This window comes from Sus scrofa, chromosome 2 (assembly GCF_000003025.6).
Source record: "Sus scrofa isolate TJ Tabasco breed Duroc chromosome 2, Sscrofa11.1, whole genome shotgun sequence".
Taxonomy (NCBI): Eukaryota; Metazoa; Chordata; class Mammalia; order Artiodactyla; family Suidae; genus Sus; species Sus scrofa.
The window spans coordinates 16,138,910-16,163,405 of record NC_010444.4 but is presented as its reverse complement, the minus strand read 5'-3'; the positions used below and the strand labels follow the sequence as shown (position 1 = coordinate 16,163,405).

At 58.0% G+C, this 24,496-nt stretch overlaps 1 protein-coding gene across 15 annotated transcripts in view; it reads left to right on the top strand.

Moving 5' to 3' along the window:
- DGKZ (diacylglycerol kinase zeta) overlaps positions 1-24,496 on the top strand; it is a 41,998-nt gene that overhangs the window by 12,638 nt on the left and 4,864 nt on the right. For 3 of the 15 annotated variants that reach the window (XM_021085253.1, XM_021085255.1, XM_021085257.1), the window contains exons 2-20: positions 17,398-17,506; positions 17,788-17,883; positions 18,172-18,249; positions 19,415-19,471; positions 19,802-19,870; positions 20,951-21,022; positions 21,130-21,246; positions 21,349-21,420; positions 21,693-21,788; positions 21,964-22,046; positions 22,148-22,208; positions 22,298-22,411; positions 22,499-22,639; positions 23,053-23,131; positions 23,319-23,374; positions 23,507-23,569; positions 23,675-23,748; positions 23,835-23,946; positions 24,250-24,449. In XM_021085253.1, the coding sequence (XP_020940912.1) occupies positions 17,398-17,506; positions 17,788-17,883; positions 18,172-18,249; positions 19,415-19,471; positions 19,802-19,870; positions 20,951-21,022; positions 21,130-21,246; positions 21,349-21,420; positions 21,693-21,788; positions 21,964-22,046; positions 22,148-22,208; positions 22,298-22,411; positions 22,499-22,639; positions 23,053-23,131; positions 23,319-23,374; positions 23,507-23,569; positions 23,675-23,748; positions 23,835-23,946; positions 24,250-24,449 (1,749 nt within the window). Of the gene's footprint in view, positions 1-11,667; positions 17,111-17,397; positions 17,507-17,787; positions 17,884-18,171; positions 18,250-19,414; positions 19,472-19,801; positions 19,871-20,950; positions 21,023-21,129; positions 21,247-21,348; positions 21,421-21,692; positions 21,789-21,963; positions 22,047-22,147; positions 22,209-22,297; positions 22,412-22,498; positions 22,640-23,052; positions 23,132-23,318; positions 23,375-23,506; positions 23,570-23,674; positions 23,749-23,834; positions 23,947-24,249; positions 24,450-24,496 lie in introns of those variants that run through there. The other 12 variants (XM_021085254.1, XM_021085256.1, XM_021085258.1 and 9 more) reach the window with 9 other exon arrangements.

The window sequence follows — 24,496 nt, the reverse complement described above, 5'->3', positions numbered from 1 at the left end:
CGGTCACTTAATCACCCTGATCCTCTATGTGGCCGGGTTGCCCACCACCACTGCCTGGCGTCTGCAGAACATGGCCTCATTGGTACTACCCTCACAACCCGTCTGCCCTGGAGCACTGGTCACTGCCTTGATCGATTAGCATTTTAACCTTCTCCTTGGGGTTGAGGGTACCTGGTCACCTGTTTTACATGACTCTTAATTAGCAGGGGGACCTCAACCTCTGCTCTGTTAGGCAGTGGGCATCTCTCGACCTACCTTGGTCTAGTCCTGCTGGGAAAGGGATGGGATGCTGGCTCTTCAAGCTCCATCTTGCCCGCTCCACCAGCACGCCAAATGTCACCATCTTGTGCCTGTGATAGGGCTTTGACCAGGACTCTGGTGAGGAGCTGGGGGAGGGTGTGGAAAGATTGAGTGTGGGCATGTGTGCTGGCGCTGGCTGGGAGCTGCTTCCTGCCCGTGCACCCTGGCCTAAGGTGAGGGGAGGTGGAGCCCCATAAGTACGCCACCTGGCTCCCTGGGCTCTTTCCTGATTTACCCCGTCCTTCTCCTCTGGCCTCAGAGCTTGTAGCCAATCAGCTCAGGACCCCAGAGCCAACTCAGACTGGACTCTGACCACTTGGAGTCTGCCCAAAGCCTCCCTCTCACTTTTCTTTGGTTGTCCAGGTTTCATGGCAGTTGGCAACCCACCCCCACCCCCACCCCGAGCTTTGTCCTGTCCCTTCCTGGGGCTGACCTCACCTGCCAATAACATGGGCACTTTTTTCCTGTACAGGTTGGCATCCCTGTAGTGCTGACCTGTGCCCTCTGCCTGCCTTCCCCTAACCAGGGCCCTGCTCTTTGCACCTGCACTGTGTCACCAAGTGCAAAAACCTGGATCCTCACACTGGCAGATGGAGCTCCGTAGGCCCTTGTGAAAGCCTTGTGGGCTTCAATGTCATATAAACAGTGCAGGGAGCAAAGCTTCTCCTACCTCTGTTTTGTCACCCACAACTCTGCAAGAGGGAGCAGTTTACACCCCGCTCTGCAGGATGTAGCCTCCAGTGTTCACAGGCTTGTGAGGGGGAGGGAGGGGCTCCACCCGAGGCTTCCTGTCCCTGCCCACAGGGTACCAAGTGTTGGGCTATTGTGACCTGTGGCTATGCCCCTTCTGAAGGGCACAAGTTTGCACATGTAGCGGTAAATCTCAGGCACATTTCAGAGGAAGAATAAGAAGCAAGAGAACGTCAAGTACCTTTACATAATTCTCTAAAATAAGCAGAATAGGCGTTATTTCTCCATTTTTATAGATGAAAAGAACGCAGGCTCAGAAATGACTAGTTTGCCCGGAATCACATAGCAGGTAAGAGACAGAGATCAAGTTCGAACTCATATTAATGATTCCAGAACCCACATCCCTTTCTTCTAAACCAGGTTCCCAGACAGAACATCGCAGTGACCTCAGGAGCTTTAGGAAATACAGATTCCTAGATCTTACCCTTGGTGTGTCTGACTCACTGGGTCTGGAGGTGGGGCTGGGCGTTTTGTAAAGCTTCCCAAGTGTTTCTAAGGCACCACCAAATTTGAAGGACAGCATTACATCACTCTGGGGATGGCAAGTGATCTGATAGGATGCGTAATGAGAAGAAGATCAAACAGCTCCTCTGAAAGTGTGTAAGGAGTGTCCCCGGCATAGTGGCATTGTGCTGGGCTGGTGGGGCATTCAGAAATGAACGTATTTGGAAAACCTAGGAGAGTCAGAAAGAGAGCAGTGGGAGGAAAGACGTCTCCTGACAGGCCTGGGTGTGTGGAGAATCAGATGTCCACGGGGGCTGATCTCCCGCCTCTTGCTTTGATTGGAGCGAGGGGAGAGGCAGATAACTTGGGATAGAGCCCCTGTCTCGGCACTGTCCTTTTGATGCTGTTTATTTTGTCCTGCCACCTCTGCTGGTTGCCAGTCTCAAGTAAAACTCCCCAAAGCCCCAGCCGAAACCAGCCCTCCGCCTTCCACCTGGCCCCCAGCTCATTCTCAGCCTGGCTTGCCGCTCATTGGGCAGCCACCCTCTGCATCTTCCCCATCCTGCTCCCCTCCCCTGCCCCCTCCCCACCCCAGACACTCAAGCCTTGGAACTGAGGGGTCTGCTAAGCGAATAGACAGTGGCTGGAAGGGAGGATGACAAATTGGTGGTGGCTGCTGAAGCTGTGTTGAGAATACTGCATTTGGATCTTGGTTCAGTGGTCGAGTTCTAGAATCTACTAGCACCCTCTCTCACAGGCTTGGGAGGGGGAGCGATGGTACACGGGCCGCATATTTGCCCCTCCTGGTGTGGTCAGAGGAAACGGTCTCTGAACGGCAGCCTCCTTGGCGTCTTCCTTAAAGAGGCCCTTCCTTAAAGCCCACCTCAGCCTACCCCATCTGGCTTCACCTTCTTAGGAATGGGGAGCAGTTTGCCATCTCCCCTGTTTTGTTTAGCCAGTGAGACACTCAGCTGAGCCACGCTCCTCCCCAGCTCTGTTCCACCTTGCCTGTCCTTGCTGGGAGCCATCAGCCCCTCCCAGATGAGAAGGCCTAGGCCCGGCCCCACCCAGGACAGCTGGGTTTCCCTCCATCTTCACCGTTCCGATTCTCTTGGCCTGAGGGGTGGTCAGTTGGCAGTGGAAGGGAAGTTGACTCCCTCTCCCCCTTCTCGTCCAGGGCCCACCTGGGGAGGACTCCCTCAGCCTCTGGCCTGGTTCCAGCAGCCTGACCCTGGGCAGGTCACCCAGCTTGTGGATTAGCTGGTTTTGCACCCCAGGGACATCGGAAATTCCCTGGCACTCACACATCAAGACAGACGGAGCCTCAGCCTGCAGGGCCCCTGGGAGCCGGAGTGTTGGCTCTGCCATCCCTGCCCTTCGTTAGTGCTTAAAGTCATTTATTCCCAGAGGGCAGGAAACGCACCTGTAGAACAAGTTTGAGACAATAGGTCCCATTTAGAGGTGATGCTATGCAGGGCTCACAGAGCATAGTCCTGAACCCCAGTACGGCAGAGGGTGCCCGCCAGGCAGCCTGAGCGGAAGCAGCCCCGGTTCAGGCTGGTTTTGCAATAATTGTGAGGGACGTGTTGAGGGACGCCTCACGTTTGGAGGCGAGAACCCCATCTGTGGTGCCAGGGTGTCTGGGAGCAAAAGACACCTCTTTGAGTGGCTTATTTTGCTGAGGCTAATTCTGGGAGTCAGCCAGGTGGCCAAGAGAGGCAGGTGCAAGTCGGAGTCTCTGGGTTCCCGCCAGTTTGGGAAGAAAAAGGGGCTTCCATGGCGACATCGTGTGCCAGCATGGAGCCGTCCAAGACTGAGACCCGGGGTGGATCCCGCAGTCTTCCCTCTGCTGGCTGCTGGCTGCCACGCACCTGCCAGTGCCTCTGGCTTATGGGCCAGGGGAGGGGGCGGGCGGCTCTTGTCATTTTTCTCTGAAAAGGTCAAATCTCGGGATGTGGGATTCTCTCTTGGCAAATGAGAGCAGGAGAGTGGGTGTCCTCCTAGACAAGGACAGAGGAAAGGCTGAGTGACCCTGGGCAGCTCGAGGCGGGGGAAAGGGAGAAACCGGCCCACCCTCTTCCACCTCCTGGAGCCCTCTCCAGATTTTACCAGGCACCCACCACCTGACGGGAAGGTGACTAGGCGTTCTGGTCCCTAGGAGAAGCAGAGGTTGGGTCCCAGGACCCCCAGGAAGGCCAGAGGGTTTTCAGGTCCACAGCTGACTGGGCACTTGCCCTGCAGTATCGCTAGAGCGACACGAGGGGGCGACAACTACCATCGTGGGGAGGGCGGTGAGCGGGAGCCATCCCCTTTCCACCCAATCCACTTGTACCAAAGGCCTGCAGTGGGTAGATCCACGCACACCTCCTGCTGCTGAGCTACCTGATACTCCGGCTGCCAGGGCCGAGTGGGTCAGGGGGCAGCAGAAGGCAGGCTGGGCGTGAGCTACATCACCTGGCCCTCCCCGACCCCCTCTGAAGATTGAGGCCAAGTGCAGTGGCCTTGGCTGGGCCAAGGTCTCCCAGCTAGCTAGGGGTTATCTGGGACTTCGGCACCAGCCCCCCAATTCCAGGATGTTGTCAGATTATTCCGCATCACAGCGCCCTGAAGCCTCCCCTCCACCTTCTGACCTGCCTGCCCCCTCCCCCCACCGCCTCTCCTTCCTGAGGCCGCTGCCACGTGAATAGTTCTCTAAGTCAGCATGCGGGGAGGGGGGTGGGGTGTGGGTAAGAGGCCCACCCGCTGCACCTGCACCCAGGCTCCCCAGCTCCCCTCATTCCTGGGCGAGATGAGCAGGGTGCACCTCTGGGTGGTGACAGGCCCTCATTTCTTGCCCCCCTAGACTGCTTCCTCTGTGTTTCATGCATGGGGCCCGTGATGCCCTTAGGGTGTCAGCCTCACTTGAGGCCTGCAGTGTGGCTCCCACCCCCACGGTTCTCAGCACACCGCCCGCCTGGCACTCCAGTCACACGTGGGAGCCTTGAAAAGCGTTGCAGGTGGAAAGGGGCAGGCAGAGCAGTGACCAGCTGCCCTGGCAAGCTAGCATTCTGCCATCTTTCCTCTTTTGCTCCCCTCCTCAGCTGAGACACCAGAGGCAGAGCAGGTTTAAGTGAGACCGAGGGCTCTGTGGCCCAGGGGGAGGAGGGAGAGGCTGAGGAGATGAGCGCTCCCACCCCCTACACTCCCCCACACCCAGGTGAGTGACGTGCCAGCTCCTCTTTCTCTGGTTATTAACAGGTGCCAGAAGCTGGTAAATCCATCAGTTTCATGTAATACTCTCAACAATCCTGTAGTTGGTTTTATTCCCATTTTGCAGATGAAACACCAAGGCCTAGAGGGGTCAGGGGCCTGACCTGGGGTCATGCAGCTCACACTGGAGCCCAACCCAAGTATCTTTGCAACACCAGGCATCCCTACCTCCTAGCACGCTTGTCTTCTGTTCTTTTATTTTCCCATCACCAAACTGGTGGCACCTAAGAAGGTCTTTGAGAGCTCCTTGAAATGGAGAGATCTTTGTCTTGTGTGAGACTAGAGCAAGGCCCTTGAGGTGATCTGCACCCAGACCCCAAGGGAGCAGTGCCACCAGGACCCTGGCTGGAGGGAGAGCAGGGCTGAGCTGGGGGAGGCCCTTGAGTAGGGAGACGGGGGTTGTTAGCCAGTGGTCACATGGCTCCCTGGCTGGATCTGGAGTGGAGGAGCCAGTCTGGGACCTTTTATCTTGCTTTCAAAGTGCAAGGAGCTGATGACTCAAGGGACATGTTCAAAGGAGCGCCTGATGTCACCCAGGGGTCAGTGAGTGGCCTGTGGCCTGGAGAGAGGTGCTTAGGAGGACAGCCCAGCGCACCAGGCCTCGAGGTGAGAGAGGTCTGAAGAGAGAGGGAGGGCCTACGGGCCCCCACCCCCCCACCCCCGCCGGACCCGCACGCCTGGCAGAGCGCCAGTTCAAAGCTCCCACAGAGAGGCCTCTCCCCTGCCAGGGCTGAGCCAAAATAGCTGTCTGGGAGCCTGGGCCTGCGCCACCCACGCCCCAGCATCTCTCGGGTTAACAGCTTGCCTGTCTCCCGCCCCCCCTTCCCCAGCTTGCTGACATTTTGCTGAGGCGGGGGTGGTTGTGAAAGGGGGCAAGCTGGTTCCTGCTCCCCAGCCCACACAGACACCCTACTGACACAACCTATCACCCACTCGTCCTCCTCTGAAAGGCATCCTTTTGGGGGAGACCTTCCTTCTGGCCCCGCAGACATGGGGTTCCTCCTGTGAGACAGGGTCAGGAACCCTCGGGGCTCCATGCTGCTGCCAAAAGCCATCCATGGAAGACCCAGGACGCCGGGTGGGAGCTCTTCTCCCTCTGGGGGGGTCTTTTTTTTTTTTTTTTAATATTTAAGAATCTTTTCAAAAGCATTAAATATTTTAGCATGAGGAAAGTACACAGAATAATGCAACACAGATCTTACCATTAGGCCATAATCGCCTTGGATAGAGCAGGAGGCTCTGTGTCTCCCTCCCCCGAAGAAACCACAATCCTGATTGGGCTGTTTATGTTCTCACACCTGTTTTAAGATTTTTTTCCTATCTGTGTACACACCCATAGTGACACACTGTACTGTTTGATATGGTTTTGCACGTGAGTTAAATGGTGTATCGGACATGATCTGAATCTAGGTTTTTTTCCTTCCCTCCGTGTTGTTTTGGAGATTTATCCATCTAGAAACACGTGCTCTAGTGTCAACCCATTTAAGTGCCGTGCTCTGTGCTTTTTATAACTGTCCGGCAGCCGAATTGCCCCGTCTCCTGCGGATGGACATTTAGGTTGTTGGCAGTTTTCCTGCTGTTGCAGGCTGTCCTTTGGATTCTGCGCTGGTGCACGACTCCTGGCGTGTTCTGTCCACCAGCGCTTGCTTATAGGGCGGTGTATCTTCAGCCTGGAGAGTCGGTGCCAAATCGTACTCCGAGGAGGTTGTCCTAATTTTTAGGCCTCAGGAGATATGGTCTGTCTTGAAAGTTTTGGTAAATTCGAGGACTTGGTTACCATGTACAAACACTTTCTCTTTCCTGCCTACAATAGTCCCTCGAGGAAGACAAGGTCGTGCTGTCCCCATTAAGCAGATGAGGCAGTTGAGGCCAGCCAGGGTAAGAGATTTGGCTTGAGGTCGCCTAGCTGGTCAGAGGGCAGATTCAATCCCAAGCCTGGGAAAAACCCTTTGACCCCTGTGACCTCTCAGGGAGATTTTAGGCACATTGACTGCCTTTGAGGCAGAAAAATAGAAAGAAAAAAAAGAACAACCCTGTGCAGAATGCATGAGGCCTAGGAGGCATGGTGTGGCCCTGAGGGCTGGCAGCTGATTCTAGAGAGATCTTCTAGGGCGTCTCCCCTTCTAGGGAGGGGGGAGCGGCTTGGACAGAAGAGTCAGGGTGAGTTAAATTTTGAATGAGGGAAAAGAGAGGAATGCTGCTCCTGGCAGATGGGGAACGGGAGCCCGCAGCAGACACAGGAGAAGGCCGCGAGAGACCTGCCACAAGGGACCAGGAGTGGGGGCCGGGGCCAGCCAGGGCTTGGTAGCACCCCCAGCTAGGTGTTGGGAGACGCGGGAGACTTCAGCATTCCCATCTGAGATCAATTTCAGTGTGTCCCTCTGAGACACAAGAACTCAGCCCAAACCAACAACTTGTCCACCCAGTGCTGGCAAGAAGGCCTGGAGTGGCCCGCCAGTGGGTCACTGTGCCAGCCCAAAGCCCTTGGCTCTCAGCTTGATCCCTGAGGCTGAGCCTGGACCATTCACTTTTCCCTCCATTCACTCTTCAGACCACATCCGGCACTTCTGGACCCTGGGGATCCAGTTACGAGTAACACATGGTCCCTGGAGCACACAGTCTGGTGGGGGATAGAGTCGTAAACCAGCACTGATGGCCTAGAATAACCAAGAGAGGGCCTGAGCGTGGGAGCAGCTAACCCCTTGGGAGTGGAGGCTGGAGAGAATTTTCCAGCAGAGCCAATAACTGAGCCAGCTCTGAAAAGATGGGAGGAAAAAAATGGAGAGTTCCCTGAGCAGAAGAGAATGGTGTTCTAGGCAGAGAGACTGCCAGGTGCCAAGCGCACAGGCACAAAGGGATCCCCATGCATTGTTTGACAGAAGCATCTAGAAATACAGCGAGGGGGAGAGAGTGTAGACCTGGAGTAGACTCCTGGGTTGGAATTCCAGTTCTACCACTTACCAGCTGCGTGACTGCAGGCAAGTAATTTAACTTCTTTGTGCCTCAATTTCCTCATCCATAAAACAAGGATAATTAATACTATTGCTTTTTTTTTTTTTTTTTTTTTTTTTGGCCGTGCCCATGGCACACGAATGTTCCCGAGCTAGGTCTCGAACCTTCACCCCAGCAGTGACAATGCTGAATCCTTAACCACTAGGCCACCAGGGAACTCCTAATTATTACTTTTGTATGAAATAAAATGAGCGACTATTTGTAAAACACTTAGAGGACAGTGTCAGGCACAGAGTGAGTTACCTATTTGTCAAATAAAATATAAAAAGTATGGAGTTCCCGTTGTGGCGCAGTGGTTAACGAATCCGACTAGGAACCATGAGGTTGTGGGTTCGATCCCTGCCCTTGCTCAGTGGGTTAACGATCCGGCGTTGCCGTGAGCTGTTGTGTAGGCCACAGACGCGGCTCGGATCCCGCGTTGCTGTGGCTGTGGTGTAGGCTGGTGGCTACAGCTCCAATTAGACCCCTAGCCTGGGAACCTCCACATGCCGCAGGAGCGGTCCAAGAAATGGCAAAAAGACAAAAAAAAAAGTATGGAAGATGGGAGAGGAGGCAGAGAAGCTTGTTGACTGCCAGGCCCAGCTCTTTGCATTCAGCTCCCCTGACGGTAGAGAGCCAGTTAAGGGTAAGTGGACACTCCGAATGAATTCTGATGGCAGGGGGAGGATGGCTTGGAGGGGAGGCTCTAAGGGAACGAGCCGGTCATTAATCCCACCAGCATCTCTCCCGTGCCTCCCAGGAGCCAGACCCCGAGACTGGGACTCGGGGTGTGAGGGAGAGTCCGGGGATGTTTCAGCCAGGAATTCAGAGCTGGGGTCCTGGCCCAGTCCCCAGGCATCTGAGGCAGCCACTCCTCTCCCCGCCTTGCCCACACTCTCACCTTGTGACTTCGTGCCGCCAAACCCTGTTTCATAAGGAAACAGGTTTTATAAGGAAAGCCTGGGAGAGTGTGGAGTGGGCAGTGGCACACAGCCCGGAGAGGAGCCTCAGCTGTCCCTGTCCGGGTCCTCTGGAGAGGAGGAGAAGGCAGCTGCTAAAACAAAAGCTGCTGCCATCCCCTTGTGCCCCACAAAGAGAAGTGGCCTGGGCCTTGTGGTCGGCCCGGCCCTCCGGGAGGAAGCCCTTCTCTTCCGTTAGGGCCCTGGCCCCTCCCCCACGGAATTCCCTGTTCCTTCCTCCCGAGCTGATCAGCAGTAAACACTGGACTCCCTGCCAGACACCGTGCCGGGCGTGCCCAGATGCACACGGCCTGGCGGGCGGGAGGAACTAGGCATGGGGTTTTGAGAGATTCTGGACTTCCAGGGGTCCCATGGCCTAGGAGCCAGACAGATGGTGTGGAGTCATCAGCGGAAGTGCTGTTCTCTTGGCTGGGGCAGCTGTGAGCCGGTGGGATTCTGAAAGGAGATGGGAAAGGAGGCCAGTATTCCAGGCAGAAGGTCTGCCGTGTGCAACGGCACAGCAGTGAGCTTGGACACAAACGCATCAGGGAACAGGGAATGGGTTCATGTGGCCAGAACCAGGAGTTGTGTCAAAGCTTAGGAGGCTGAGTTAGTGCCGTGTCGCAGAAGACACATTTGCTAGGCTGGAGGATTTAGTAGAATTCATTCTGATTCAGTGGTTTTCCAAAGCATGGTCCTGGGGGTGCCCTTGACCCTTTCAGGGAATTGTTGAGGTCAAAACCATTTTCATAATACTTTCAGAACTACCCTGGTTTATGTCCCTTTTGCTGTGTTAATATTTGTATACTTATGGTATAAAAGCAATGGTAGGTAAAATTACTAGAGGCTTGACACAGACCCAGGCAGTGGCGCCCACGTGAGCTCATAGCCATTGTATTCTTCACATTCGCAGCAACAACACAAAATGCACTACGGGTATTCATTTATAAAGCCTGGATCCCTTAAGTGTGCATCTTTTTAAATATTCTGTGTGAAGAAATGCGAATATACTAAGGCATTTTTGCCACAAACCAAACCATGATGGTTGTCTTGAAAAGCACTTTTGTGACTGCCTTGCAAGCACTACTCGTCCCTTTTTTTTTTTTTTTTTTTTTTTTTTTTTTTAGGAACATCATTTTAACTTGAAAGAATACCTGACAGGCCAAACCCTTCAGACTTAGGTATTTGGCAGACATTTTCTCAAAATGAATGAAGTGAGCTTGTCATTTCAAAAACAATAGGAGTATTTGTTGCTATTGATAAAATTTGAGCTTTTGAGTGAAAATTAGAATTTTTGGAAACCTCGAATCAACATCTGGAGATCTGCCTCAACTCAGTAAGCCAATATTTTCCAATGACCGATGTTTGATGTTGCAAAATTCAAAATACAAGATAGACCAGGGAAGAGTTCACTGATATCATTTCAGATCCCATGTACCTTTAAAAAACTACCACGTATCATATCTTGGTACAGCAGCAAGGAAGGATATCCACAATTGCCTGAAAAGCCCCTTAAAATACTCCTTCCTTGGGAGTTCCCGTCGTGGCTCAGCAGTTAACCAATCTGACTAGGAACCATGAGGTTTCGGGTTCAATCCCTGGCCTCGCTCAGTGGGTCAAGGATCTGGCATTGCTGAGAGATGTGGTGTAGGTCACAGACACAGCTCGGATCTGGCATTGCGGTGGCTGTGGTGTAGACTGGTGGCTACAGCTCCATTCGACCCCTTGTCTGGGAACCTCCATATGCTGTGGGTGCGGCCCTAAAAAAACAAAAACAAAACTTCCTTTTCTAACTACTTGTCAGTGTGAAGCAGAATTTTCTTCATATACTTCAACCAAAACAGCACATCACCACAGATTGACTGCAGAGGCAAATATTAGAATCCAGCTATCTTCTGTTAAGCCAGACGTTAGAGATTCACAGAAATTAAAACATCCCACTCTCCTCGCTGCTTTATTGTTTCAGAAGGTATAGTTTGTTTTTTCATAAAAGTATGTTATTTATATTAATAGATAATGGCTTTATGGTTTTTAAACAAATTAATAGTATTTTAGACATTTCTGAGTTTTAATTTGTCATAATGGTAAATATTAATAGCTATAACCCCCACAAACAAAACCATTTGAGGGAGTTCCCACTGTGGCGCAGCAGGTTACCTGTCCGCTATTGTCTCTGCAGCAGCACAGGTGCAACCGGGATCTTCTATATACTGTGAGTGTGGCCAAAACAAACAAACAAAACTATTTTGGGATCTTCAATGATAAAAAAAAGAGTGTAAGGGGGTCCTGGGCCCAGGAAGTTTGAGAGCTGCCATGCTAGATAGACCCTAGGGGCCAAGAGTATGAACTGTGGGGTGGCATTCTGGGCAGTTTAGAGGTGACATGGGCTGGCCTCTCCTGGATCTGACAGGCCCCCTTGGCAGGGCTGGGAAACTGGGGACCCAGAGGCTCTGCTCAGCCACTTCTGAGCTGCGGGCAGTCAGCCCTCCACGAGCCTCAGGACCTTGATGTTTGAGCTGGGACTGAAATGCCTGTTGCATAGGGGAGTACAAGCCTCCTGTCTGGCAGTGCTTGTGAAAAAGTGCTTTGTAAGTTGTGAAACACTCCACATATTTATTTTTGTGGTTATTTTATCTGGAGCCCGGGCTTAGCTGTCTCACATGCTCTCCTCAGACCCTGGAAAACCTATCTAGTGGGTGTGACAGGCTGTTGGGTGACCCCCATAGTTCCCACCCCCCCATCGCTGAGGCAGGGGCTGTGCTGTGACAGGTGCCAGGTGGAGGGGAGGCTCCTGGGCTGCTGCTCCGCTTGGCTCTGAGGACTTTGGGAAGAGAAGCCAGGAGGCAAGGCTCGTGCGCGTGTGGTGTGTGCTGCCCGCCCACTGCCGCCTGCTTGCACTGCTGGGAGAGGAAGTGCAGTCGGTTACCAATCGGGTTATTTTCATAACGGCTGTCTCAGGCTGGGGGGAGGAGGGTGGCGAGGGGGAGGGGGCAGAGGAGCAGCCACAGCGGCGGCTCACTCTCCAAACTAGGACTTGCTCAGCCAGTGGCCAGCAGCCCGGAGCTGGAGCCAGAGCCGGGGCTCGCCCGCCCACGGGGACCCCAGCCCCCACCTGCCGCCCTGCCTTCCAGATCAGGTCAAAGGGGCTCCCCCCAACCCTCCCTTGCCTTCTGCTTCCTCCCTCCTGCATCTGTCTGGGTGGGTCTGGGGAGGAGGGGGTCCGGGTGGGCCCAGGCACCACCGTCCCCAGACGAGGCTCCTGAAGCTGATGGAAAGGGACCGGGAAAGAGGAGGCCCACCGAGCTCGGGACCCCGAGCCAGGCAGACCCCGTCGAGGTTAACACTTACTGGCCTGGTCACCTCCTTCACTGTGCAGCTCTGGCCCACCTCTCCCCACTGTGCAGTGTGGTTTTGTTTGGTTGGGTTTGGTTATGGCAGGCCCCCTGTAGTGAGTAGAGACCTAGGAACTCTGCCTCGCCAGCCCCCCGGCAGGCCCCCCCTTCCAGCCGTCCCTCAGACCTGGGGCAGGGGGAGCAAAGCAGCCAGAGGTGGCTTCTGACCAGCAGACCCTGGGGAAGCAGCACCAGGCCCTGACCACTACGCATCATTTCCCAGGCAGAGGGGCGTGTGGGGCGCTGCCCACAGCATGGGGTGGGCACTCCAGCCGAATCCCACAAGGTGACCTGAGCGAGCACCTCTGGAGGCAGAGAAGTCCCTGGGAGCCAGGCCTGATGCCAGAGGCAGAGGGCCCTCTCAGCATGAGCAGATACCCAGATGGCTCTGGCTGCCAGGCTCTCTTCCTCATGTGGGTGGTGGCCGTCCGGGGTACTCCTGCTTCCCTTTCTGGGTCCCCACCCCCACTGTGGGCAGAGACAAACCCCAAGAGGTGGCACAGTCTGCACACCCTGGCGCTGCTGTGGGCGTGGGCTCTGCCGTGCCCCTCCTCTCTGCCAGGTACCTATTGTCAGGTATTTTATACCAGAGTCTTAGCCGAACCTCCCTTATGTCAGACCTTCCAAACTAGGTAGTATCGTCCCCATTTGGCAGGTAAGAAAATTGAGACTCAGGAAACTTTGTCGATCAGCCCGGGGAAAGCAATGGCAGATGTAGGAGTCCAAAGCCCGCAGGCTTTTCCACTTGAAACTGAAATGGGGTGTGAGACAGTCTGGTGGGCTGGGAGGCCAGGAACCCTGTCCTTTTAGCCAGTAGCTGATGAAGCTGGGGCCCTCGTGTCCCCTCACCCCAGCAGCTGCCTTAGCCTTGCCGCTGCAGCCACACTCACGGCTGTTCATCGAGGGCGTGTGGCCAGACCCCTCCACCCCCCCGCCCGCATGTGTGTCTCCCCATAGCATCCTCTGTCCTCCCCAGGCTCCCATCAGCGGGCCCCATGAGTCCTTTCCCGCCCTGTCTCCTTCGGGTGTAAGAGGCTTCCCCAGTCCCCCACCAGGAGGCCGAGGGGCAGCCGTTTTGCTCTGCCGTTGGTGTCGGAACCCTGTGGGGCCTCCTCTGATGACCTTTGCACGTGTGGTATGTGGTATGTGGAAGGCGAGGGTGTGAGGTGAGAAGGAGCCGCCCCTCCGAGCTGCGCTGTGGGAAGAAACTCCAGGCCCAGGCAGAGGAAAGGCTGGGACAGGCCTGAGGCCAGGCTGGGCTTCTGACCAGACCCCGGAGAAGCCTCAGCAGAGATAGGAAGTCAGGAGTCAGGCAACTGCTGACCAGAGGACAGAGGTTTCTATGGCGACCTGGGGAACAGGAAGCATGGGGCCCGGGGAGGGAGTGTTGGGAGCATGGAGGCGTGGGGGCCTCCTAGGAGAGCTTGTCATAAAAGGTCCACTCAGCCAGCCAACAGCCTCCCTGGGCAAACGAGGAAACTGAGGCCTGTGAGGGAGGGGCTTTGCACATGGTCACCCAACCCCAGCCCAGCCTCACCTGCCCAGCTGCCCACGCATCGAGGCAGCCAAGGAGAGCTCGGGCCATGCGCAGGCCAGGGCACGGGGGGAGCACCTATACGCTGCCCCCCCACCCCCCCACACCCATGTCGTGAGGGAGGGTACGGGCCACCTCTTCCTCCTGGTCCCTCTTGTGGGCATCCGTCTGGGGCAGCAGGCAGGGTCCAGCCCTCCCCGCTGCCCATGGTGAGCCTATCACCCCCCCCCCCCCCGCACTGACTGTGGCCTTTTGTTTTCTGAGTGACACTCGCATCAGGTGGTGTGTTCGGGTGACTAATCTCCTCCAGGCTGGGCAGCTGTCACAGGGCGGCCTGACCAGGCGGGTGGGGAAAGCCGACACCCTGGGGGAGCACTGGCAAGCCGGTGCCTTGGCAGCAGTGGGCAGCTGGGCCTTCAGCTTCCTCTTCCCGGGTGCAGAGCAGACCCCATGTCAGGCAGACCTGGGATCAGGTCCTAGTCCTGTCACTGGCCAGCTGTGTGACCTTGGAGCATGTTACTGTACGTCGTCAAGCCTCAGTTTCCTCGTCTCTGTAATGGAGCCGTTGGTCCTGCCTGCCTCTTGGGGTGGTGGTGGGGATCAAAGAAGCTGGCACATGAGAGTGCTTAGCCCAGGTGTTGGGGTAAAGGGACCACTACTGCTTTATTATGGCTCCCTTCCTGCCCCCGTCCCACCTGAGTGCCAGCTCCTGGTCCAGGAGGGCAGCCCCTGCTCTCCCTGTATCTCAGGTGCAGGCTTTGTCCTCCTCAGGTGGAGGCGGGTTCCAGCGCTGGCTCCGCATCGACCAGCTATGCACCTGAGCAGGTTACCTCCTTGCACGTCCTCAGGAACTGAGCATGATGTGTGTTCTGTAGGGTGCTGCGGTTTATGAAATGGCACACGTTTGTAAAGGGCTCAGTGCAGTGCCTGACACGTGTGGGCGCTCCGTAAATGTGAGCCTTGATGGTACTGATTTTCGGAGGGAGCCAAGAGCTCTCCTGCCCTTCTCCCTGTCACCGGCAGAGGCCGGGGACTGTAAGAGGCAGAAACCCAGAGACGGGCAGGCCTGAACACTGCTTCCCCAGACATGGCTGACTCCCTCTCAGTAGCCCTGCACCCATCCAAGGCCCTGGCCCTGACCCTGCCTGCCTGGACCCCCAGGGGTGGGGCATGGGAGGAGTAGGTGCTGGACATGCAGCCCAAGCCTGACTCCTCAAACCCATCGCCTCCCACCATTTGTCCAGGGCTCCCACCCTCCAGGCCTAACTCTTGTCAGAGGCCCTTAGCGGGCAGAAGTATCTCTTGTCAGCCCCAGGCAGATGTCCTGTGACTGTGACTCAGGCCTCCCTGTGGCTGCCGGGGCCCGGGAGAGTACCTGATGGCCCCAGGCGCTCTGGAGGCATTGCCTCCCTGAAGGCCTTCCCCACTGTTAGTAAGAGGTAAGGGTGCAGGTGCTCCCAGTGGCCTGTGAAGAAGGGACAGCGGTGGGTAGGTGAGCTGGCAAAGCATCGGAGCCCATGTTCAGACCAGGTCAAGGGAGGATGGCCTGAGCAAGGGTGCTCCCCACACATCCTGCAGGAGGGAGCTCTGGGCGGCCCAGGTCAAGGTGCAGTTCACAGGCTCCCTCAGCAGAAGAGCTGACGGGTTTTCAGACATTGGCCAGCACTTTTCACACACAAATGTCCCTGCTGGGCCTCAGAAGGGCGAGACCAGAAGAGTGCTTACTGTTAGCCTCTCAGAGACAGAGCACGCATGCCCAGAGCCCAGAGGCGCTCTCTTGGCTCTTGTGGCCTCCCACACAACGTCCCCCAGTGGCTTCTCTCCCCACGCAGCCGCCTCTCCAGTTCTCTGGGCCCTTGATCAGGAGTTCCTGTTGTGGCACAGTGGAAACGAATTCGACTAGTAACCATGAGGTTACAGGTTTGATCCCTGACCTCGCGCAATGGATTAAGGATCCGACATTGCCATGAGCGGTGGTGTAGGGCACAGATGCAGCTCGGATCCTGCATTGCTGTGGCTGTGGTGTAGGCCAGCAGCTGGAGCTCCATTTCACCTCCTAGCCTGGGAACCTCCATGTGCCATGGGTGTGGCCCTAAAAAGAAAAAAATAATAATTAAGGCACGCGTCAGGTTCTCTCCATTTCTAGTGCCACTCTCAGCCTGACTCCAAGGGTGGGATCATCTCAGAACTGAATTTCTCTTCAGAGAGCCTCATTTTCTCACCATTTCTTGGTTCCTGCCACGTCGCAGGAGGGGACACCTCAGCCTAACCTGCCCTGTGTTGTTGGCACCACAAAGGCCCAACGAAAGGAAGAGCCTTGCCCTCAGTCTCTAGGCTGGCTCCCAGCTTCCAGCTTCTTTTTTCCTTTCTTTTCCATCAGCTTCTGGCAAGGGTCCTGAAGTCATTTAGGCCCGAGCTCTGTGGATCGTGGTGCCTGGACAGGGAAGCCAGATGGGGACTGGCAGCACTTCCCACCCAGCAGTCCTGGGCAGCACCGGGCAGGACTGGGGAGAGGCTACTGCGTCCGACAGAGCTGAACCTGGGCTCCCCCCGGGTCCTCTGGTTCCTTGAACACCCTGTTGACGAGATCGGAGGCCATAGGCCAGCCCTCCCCCATTCCTCCCCAGTGTCCCCTCTCTGCTGAGGACAGAGGCTGTGACTGGATTCCTGGGAGCAGGATGGGCAGTGGCCTGGCCCAGCTCCTGATGCTCCTGGTCTCTGTGCCCAACAGCCACCCTCCTGCCCCTGCCATGGAGACCTTCTTTAGGAGACACTTCCAGCGGAAGGCGCCAGGTCCTGGAGAGGGGCAGCGGCGGCCCAGTGGTGTGGGGCTGCCCACGGGCAAGGCCCGGCGCCGCTCGCCGGCCGGGCAGGCCTCCTCCTCCCTGGCACAGCGGCGCCGCTCCAGCGCACAGCTCCAGGGCTGCCTCCTGGGCTGCAGGGTGGGGGCCCGGCACTCAAGCCGCCGGCGCTCCAGCACCGCACCCCCCGCCTGCAACCCCCGCTTCACCGTGGATGAGGTGCCCACCCCGCAGCCCTCCACGGTCAGGACCCGGCTTCTGGGCGCACCCCTGCTATTGGCCGGGCTCATGGGCATGGAGGAGGCAGAGGAGGGGGTCCAGGAGGAGGATGTGACCCTTACATCATTGAGTGCCAGCTGGCCAGGCACCAAGAGACCAGGGCCACTTCTGCATCAGGACGCCCGGCCCCTGCTGCCCGTTCCCCACTGGCGCCGGCGCCGGGCCTCCTCCCATCTGCTGCCGGCCGACGTGGTGTACGACTGTGCCCTCTCGGGCCTGCACGGTTACTACCGGCGCCTCAGCCAGCAGCGGCCCTCAGGCCAGCATCCCAACCCTGGGGGCCGAAGAGCCTCGGGCACCACAGCCAGCCCCGGGATGCCCGCCCGCGTGCGCCCACTGTCCCGCAGGCGCCAGGTAGCCCTGCGGCGCAAGTCAGCCGGACCCCAGACCTGGAGTGCCCTGCTTGCGTAGGTATAGCTGCAGCCAGTGGGCAAGTGGTGCGGCCTCTGAGGCGCTGGCCTGAGGGTCCCCAGCCCGGGAACAGCTCTGGGCAGTGCTCAGAAGGGCTGTAAGGAGGGCTCGGTTGCTTCGGAGATCCGTTCACAATCTTGGGCTGCAGCAGGGCGTCCTCTACCCTCCCTGTTGCCATCCCTGTCCTGGCCTGGGGTTGAGGACATGGCGAGGGCGGAGATCCCAGGTGAGGGGGGAGGAGGGAGTCTCCAGTGCTCAGCCAGCCTCAGCTGTCTCCTTTTCTGTAGGAAAGCCATCACCAAGTCGGGCCTCCAGCACCTGGCACCCCCTCCTCCTGCTCCTGGGGCCCCGTGCATCGAGCCTGAGCGGCAGATCCGGAGCACTGTGGACTGGAGTGTGAGTGGCCGGGAGCGGGGAGGAACAGGTGGGGAACCAGTCGGGGTTGGGGGTACTATGGGCAGCTATGAGAGGAGCCCCTGGGCCTGTGGGGTCAGGGCAGACCTTCTGGGGTAGCCACGTTTGAGCCAAGGGACAGTGGGGAAAACAGAACGGAGCAAAGTAGATTGGCTGCTGGAGCAGGTTTGTCTGGGAAGAGGGAGGGTTGATGGGGCAGAGCAAGGGCCTCCTGGTAGGCTGGGCAGCTGGCACGCACTGAGCATGCTCCTTTCATGGTCTAGGAGTCAGCAACGTATGGGGAACACATCTGGTTCGAGACCAACGTGTCCGGGGACTTCTGCTATGTTGGGGAGCAGTACTGTGTAGCCAAGATGCTGGTGAGTGAGCTCTGTGCGGCACACTGCCCCCTGGTGGTGGAGCCTAGTCTAGACTCCCATAGGCCAACCCCTGCTGACCCCAGGGCTGCGGCCCTTCCAGGGGAAGGTGAGAATGAGGCTGTACCTGAGCACCCTTGCCGTGGGGTGGGCTGCCTGAGGATGGCAAGAGGAATGGGGCTGTGTTCTGATACCAGGGCTGGGGCTTTCCCAGTACACACAGGGTGAGGATTTCTCTGCCTATCCTGGGTGGAGTTCCCTGGTGCCTCAGGGACCCTCTCTTTCCTGCAGCAGAAATCAGTATCCCGGAGAAAGTGTGCAGCCTGCAAGATCGTGGTGCACACCCCCTGCATTGAACAGCTGGAGAAGGTGAGTGTGGTTGCTTTCCTGCCTATGCCCTTTGGGTGCTGAAGCCATCTCAGTGCACACACGTGTGTATCTATACACACATACTTGTGTTACACAAGCATCACCTGCGGGGGTGCCCCAGTGTGCATGGCAGTAAAGAGCCCAAGGACCCCAGAGCCAAAATGACCATGTTTTATTTGCCACTGTGTCCGCACGGCCTAGAACAAGCCTGGCACAGAGTAGAGTTCATTGCCTATTATACTTGACAAGATGAAGTCATGAATGATGGCTGAGACACAATTTTATCAGCTCTCAAACTTACAGTTAGCAGGGGCCGTGCCTTGCTGAAGCTTCCTAACTCAGCTGTGTCTGGGCCAGTCCTGTGTAGCCCTGAAGCCTGGCTCTTCCCGCTGCACGCTGCCACTGAGGAGACCTTTCCCCAAGGGCCATTGTCCTTGGTGTGTCTGCAACTGGGGGTACACCTGGGCCACATGCTTCTAGGAAGGGAGGTGGCAAGAATGCTGGGTGGGCGGGTCTAGGCAGAAGGTGAGAGGACTTGCCATGGCCCATCGGGGCTCCCTGGGCAACATGAGCAGAATCTGTAGGACTGAGAATGGCGCAAACAAGGCTAACATGGACTCCCCCGTCTCCTGACTGGTAAAGTGAGGTTTCCCTACAATTTTGCTAAGGCTGAAGCAGGGCCAGTTAGGAAAAGAAAAACAAATGTAGCCCCAGGCACTACAGACCCATTGCCACCTCCTAAGGTGAAAATTAAACCAGGATTCCACAAATGAGCTGACAATCTCCAGGGACCAGTCGGCAGGCAAGGCTGGCAAGGACCCGGTTGCCTGCGTGTGTCTAAGTTGAAAGTGCCGGAGGGTGAGGAAAAGCAGAGGAGGCTCAACCTTGGTGCCCTTGTAGTGGGGGAGGTGGATACGGAGCCTGCAGTCCTCATCGCAGGAGAGTGAGCAGAGGAAGGAAGGATTCTGGCTAGCGGAGGGGAGTAGAGGTGCAGAAGGCCTCTGAGAAGAGGCGTCTCACATTCTTAGGGTTCCCAGGATGATGGGGGGGGCTCTCCCTGCCTCACAGGGATGACACTGTGTGACCTTTTCCTGGAGGAGGTGGCCATGTGCCAGACCCCTCAAAGAGAGGTTCTGACATTTGGTGATCATTGCATGTTTCACAGATAAATTTCCGCTGTAAGCCATCCTTTCGTGAGTCAGGCTCCAGGAACGTCCGTGAGGTAAGTGCCTGGGGTAGTTGGGGCCCCGGGTTTCCTGCACTGTCACCAGAGTGCCAACCAGGGTTCAGCTCCTTCTAGGCTGCTCTGGGGCTCAGGACAGTACAGGGCCGAGGCTCTGAGGGTCTCAAAGGGGACGTCCTGGCTAGCTGGCCCTGCCTGCAGAGAGGGTGGGGCACCACCCACCCTCGTGCGTCCTAGGCCTCGCTGTCCTGCCTCTGAGCCCAAGCCCCCACCTCAGGGCCACGGAAAGAAGGTTTCAGCCGCATCTTGCTTACACACAGGCAACCTTTCCCCCTCACTCACTCCAGCGGTGTGTCTCTTTCCCGCCAGCCAACCTTCGTGCGGCACCACTGGGTACACAGGCGACGCCAGGATGGCAAGTGTCGGCACTGTGGGAAGGTGAGGCCCCACCCACTCGCCCCGGGCCCTGTGGCTCCCACGCATCATGTGGCCTGTCCATCCCGGACTGCATTCCCAGAGTGCAGAGCTCACTGTCGGCCTGGCTGCAAAGCCCAGTTGGTTCCAGAACGCCCAGGTCTCTGGGCTGAGCGGGAGAGCAGGGGCGGAGAGCAGTGTGTCTGCACCGCTCTGCAGTCGTGTGTGAGCCCTTGGAAGGGCCGACAGACCTCTTCATTCATTAACTCAGCAGATGCATGTCGAGGGCCTGCTGGGGGCCACGCACCAAGCAGGTTGGGGGGGGGTCCCTGTCCACTGGAGGAGGGTGTGGCTCGCCGACAGGCTGCAAGGGGGTCCCTGAGCACAATCTGCAGCGGCCTTGGTTTTGGTGACCTATTCGTCGTTTGCGTCTTGTCTGTTACCTGAGTAAGTGCAGTCTCAGCGGCCTTCTCCCTGCTTCCTCCGTTCACTCTCGGTGTCCAGCAGTATCGGGCACATAGTAGGCCCACAGTAAACATGTGTGGAAGGAACAAGGAACTGAATGTGATCGGTACCATAAAGAACTTTAAAAGCGCACCAGGGGCCCGGCAGGCCTGGGTCGGGAAGGAGGCATCAGTCAGGCAGCAGATCACAGTGCCACCCAACACTGTGACTAACTTCAGAGCGTCCTGGATGCCTGGCTCAGCCTTCCTGCTCTAGGGACTCATTTCACAGTTTTTTTGTTTTTTAAAACATGTGCTCTGGGGGTTCCCGTTGTGGCTTAGCAGGTTACGAACCCAGCTAGTATCCATGAGGATGCAGGTTTGATCCCTGGCCTCACTCGGTGGGTTAAGGATCCAGTGTTGCCGTGAGCTGTGGTGTAGGTCACAGATGCGGCTCGGATCTGGCATTGCTGTGGCTGTGGTGTAGGTCGGCAGCTGTAGCTCCGATTCGATTCCTAGCCAGGGAACCTCCATATGCCGCGGGTGCGGCCCTAAAAAGCAACAATAATAATAATAAATAAATAAACGTGCTCATTGCCCTGGGTGGAGAGAGGTTGGTACCAGCAAGGGTACCAGCCTCTCACCACCCTGTCCACCCTAGGGCTTCCAGCAGAAGTTCACCTTCCACAGCAAGGAGATCGTGGCCATCAGCTGCTCCTGGTGCAAGCAAGCAGTGAGTGCCGCTGGCCCACCCTGCAGGTGTCCCTGGGCTGTGCTGGGTGGGGGGCCCCACGTCTCAGCTGGGCCCGGCTCAGCAGCGCCCCCCCACCTCCCTTCTAGTACCACAGCAAGGTGTCCTGCTTCATGCTGCAGCAGATCGAGGAGCCCTGCTCCCTGGGGGTGCATGCCGCCGTGGTCATCCCCCCCACCTGGATCCTCCGTGCCCGCAGGCCCCAGGTGAGCCTGCCTGTGCCCTTGACCCCACCCCCGCCACACGTGGGCTCTGCCACCTACCCAGGGCCACCCGCCTTGTCACCAACAAACCTGCTTCCCTTGCAGAATACCCTCAAGGCAAGCAAGAAGAAAAAGAGGGCATCCTTCAAGAGGAAATCTAGCAAGAAAGGGCCCGAGGTTAGGCCTGGGGCCTGGGGGCAGCTGGAGGGGAATGGGAGAGAGGGGCCCACCTCTTGGAGTGCTGAGCCGTCTGGGCTGATGCAGCAGCCCAGCCACTGGCGGGTCGGTTTGGGCTCTGGGGCCGTGAAGAGGGTGGGGGTCAGATCCAAGTGGCTGCCCCACAGCCAGGCCCTCCGTGAGGTCTGATCTGGAGGCAGTACGCAAGGGGCCCTGCTGAGAATGGGGAACCCACCTCCAGGAACAAGCCATATGTGCTCTCTGTGTCTCAGGAGGGCCGCTGGAGACCCTTCATCATCAGGCCCACCCCGTCGCCCCTCATGAAGCCCCTGCTGGTATTTGTGAACCCCAAGAGTGGAGGCAACCAGGTAGGCACAGCCCCCCCATCCGTCCTTCCCGGGGGCCTTCAGAGAAAACCTAATTCCGTCTCCACCCTTCACCCCTTCCTGGGCCTGGTTTCCACAGCCACGTGCTTCTCCACACCTCCACCCGCCACCCCTGACTCCTCCTCCCTGTCCCCTGTCACCTCCTGGCCTCCCACAGGGCGCCAAGATCATCCAGTCCTTCCTCTGGTATCTCAACCCCCGGCAAGTCTTTGACCTGAGCCAGGGAGGGCCCAAGGAGGCGTGAGTACCTGCCAGAGAGCTGCGGGGGATGGCGGTGAGGCCTTGCCTGCTGTGCGGGTGCAGCAAACGGACCCTGACTCGTCCCTGTCTCCTGACCCCAGGCTGGAGATGTACCGCCGGGTGCACAACCTGCGGATCCTGGCGTGCGGGGGCGACGGCACGGTGAGTGCTCCTGCCCCTCCCCAGCCCCGGCCCCTGCCTGGCCTGGCCTCGCAGCTCTGATCTGACTTCCTCTGGCCCGCCCCCTCCAGGTTGGCTGGATCCTCTCCACCCTGGACCAACTGCGCTTAAAACCGCCACCACCTGTCGCCATCCTTCCCCTGGGCACTGGCAATGACTTGGCCCGCACCCTCAACTGGGGCGGGGTGAGCCCCCCGGGCCGGGAGCTGGGGTGGGCGGGCGGCGGGGGAGTCCCAGCCCCAGAGGGGCTCATTCCTGCCTCGTCCCCTCAGGGCTACACGGATGAGCCGGTGTCCAAGATCCTCTCCCACGTAGAGGAGGGCAACGTGGTGCAGCTGGACCGCTGGGACCTCCGGGCTGAGCCCAACCCTGAGGCAGGGCCTGAAGAGCGTGATGAGGGCGCCACTGACAGGGTGGGTCAAAGGCGGGGCCGGGGTGTCTGGGATCTGGGGATGAGGACAAGCACCCCACCTCACAAGAGTTGTCATCCAGCCTCTGGCACATGGTTACTGAGTACCCGCTGCTGCTGGGCCGTTCTGAGCAGTGAGCAGAACCAGGTCTTGGCTCCATGGAGCCCCCACAGAATATGGCCCGTCAGGGAGGAGGGTGGTGGGGGAAGCAAAGCTGGCGAGACGGCCAGCAGGACACAGGGTGTGCTTGTGGGGGGCCCTTAGCAGAGCCGCCCAGAAGCTGCGAGGGCAGGGCCTGAGGCCGTGGCAAAGCTGGGGAGGGGGAGGCGATTTCTTGGGGGTGTAACCATGTGGGAAAGGGTTGCCTCTGGGAGGGACTGGGCAGCCCTCATGTCGCTCCCTCGGCCTTTCCCCAGCTGCCCCTGGATGTCTTCAACAACTACTTCAGCCTGGGCTTTGATGCCCACGTCACCCTGGAGTTTCACGAGTCTCGAGGTTGGCAGCCTTTTGCTGAGGAGGCCTTGGGAGGCCGGGGAGAGAGGGTCACAGGAGGGTCCCCAAGAGAACCCGACTTTATCTCGTCCGTAAAAGACATGCATCCTCAGCCCTCCCTCCCCAGCCTGGGAAGCCCCGGCAGGCTCAGAACGACTGACTGTCGCCTATTTCTTGTCACCCCCCCCAGAGGCCAACCCAGAGAAATTCAACAGCCGCTTTCGGAATAAGATGTTCTACGCTGGGGTGAGTCTGGGATCTGCCAGCCAAGCCCCCACTCCCACACCTGCCTGTGTCTCCCAGGGCACAGGGCCCCTGCCAGGCAGTGGTGAAGGACGCTCCCTGTCACCAGGTGGTGACGCCCTCTGTCCCCCACAGACAGCCTTCTCCGACTTCCTGATGGGCAGCTCCAAGGACTTGGCCAAGCACATCCGCGTGGTGGTGAGTGGGCCACTGGGTGGCAGGCTGCGTGGGCGGGCCCAGCGGGAGGGAGGCCACCTTGGAACGGACGCCCTCAACACTGCCCGGCGCCCTTCCTGCCTCTAGTGTGACGGGACTGACCTGACCCCCAAGATTCAGGACCTGAAACCCCAGTGCATTGTTTTCCTGAACATCCCCAGGTGAGGCGGGGAGGGCTCAACCTGGGCCCTGCCATCTCTGCCCTGCAAGCCTGTCCCCTGAAGCCCGTGGGTGCCCTGCCCTCTAGGTACTGCGCGGGCACCATGCCCTGGGGCCACCCTGGGGAGCACCACGACTTTGAGCCCCAGCGGCACGATGATGGCTACCTCGAGGTCATTGGCTTTACCATGACATCCCTGGTGAGTGGGCCAGCACAGGGCCCGCCTAGTGCCCCGGCCCTGCTTTGCCCTTGGCCCTGTCCCCACAGTGCCCAGGAGCCTGGCCCCGAGACGGAAGGGGGTCACCGAACTTCCTTTCATTGGCCAGGATGGGAGAGCTCATCCTCACCTCCTTCCTCTGGCTGGGGTCTCAGCCTCCCCCTGCTCTCTGTTGGGGGGGTCACTCTCAGTTTGTTCTCTAGCCAGAGCATCCCTGGGAAGGGCAGAGCTTGGGGTCCCTCCACTCCCCCGCTGGCCCCTGACCTGAGCCTCCTGTGCCCACAGGCAGCGCTGCAGGTGGGTGGGCATGGTGAGAGACTGACACAGTGCCGGGAGGTGCTACTCACCACGTCCAAGGCCATCCCAGTGCAAGTGGACGGCGAGCCCTGCAAGCTTGCGGCCTCACGCATCCGCATTGCCCTCCGCAACCAGGCCACGATGGTGCAGAAGGCCAAGCGGCGGAGTGCTGCCCCCCTGCACAGCGAGTATGTGCCCCCACCCCAGCCTCTGCACACCCAGGGCTCGACAGGCC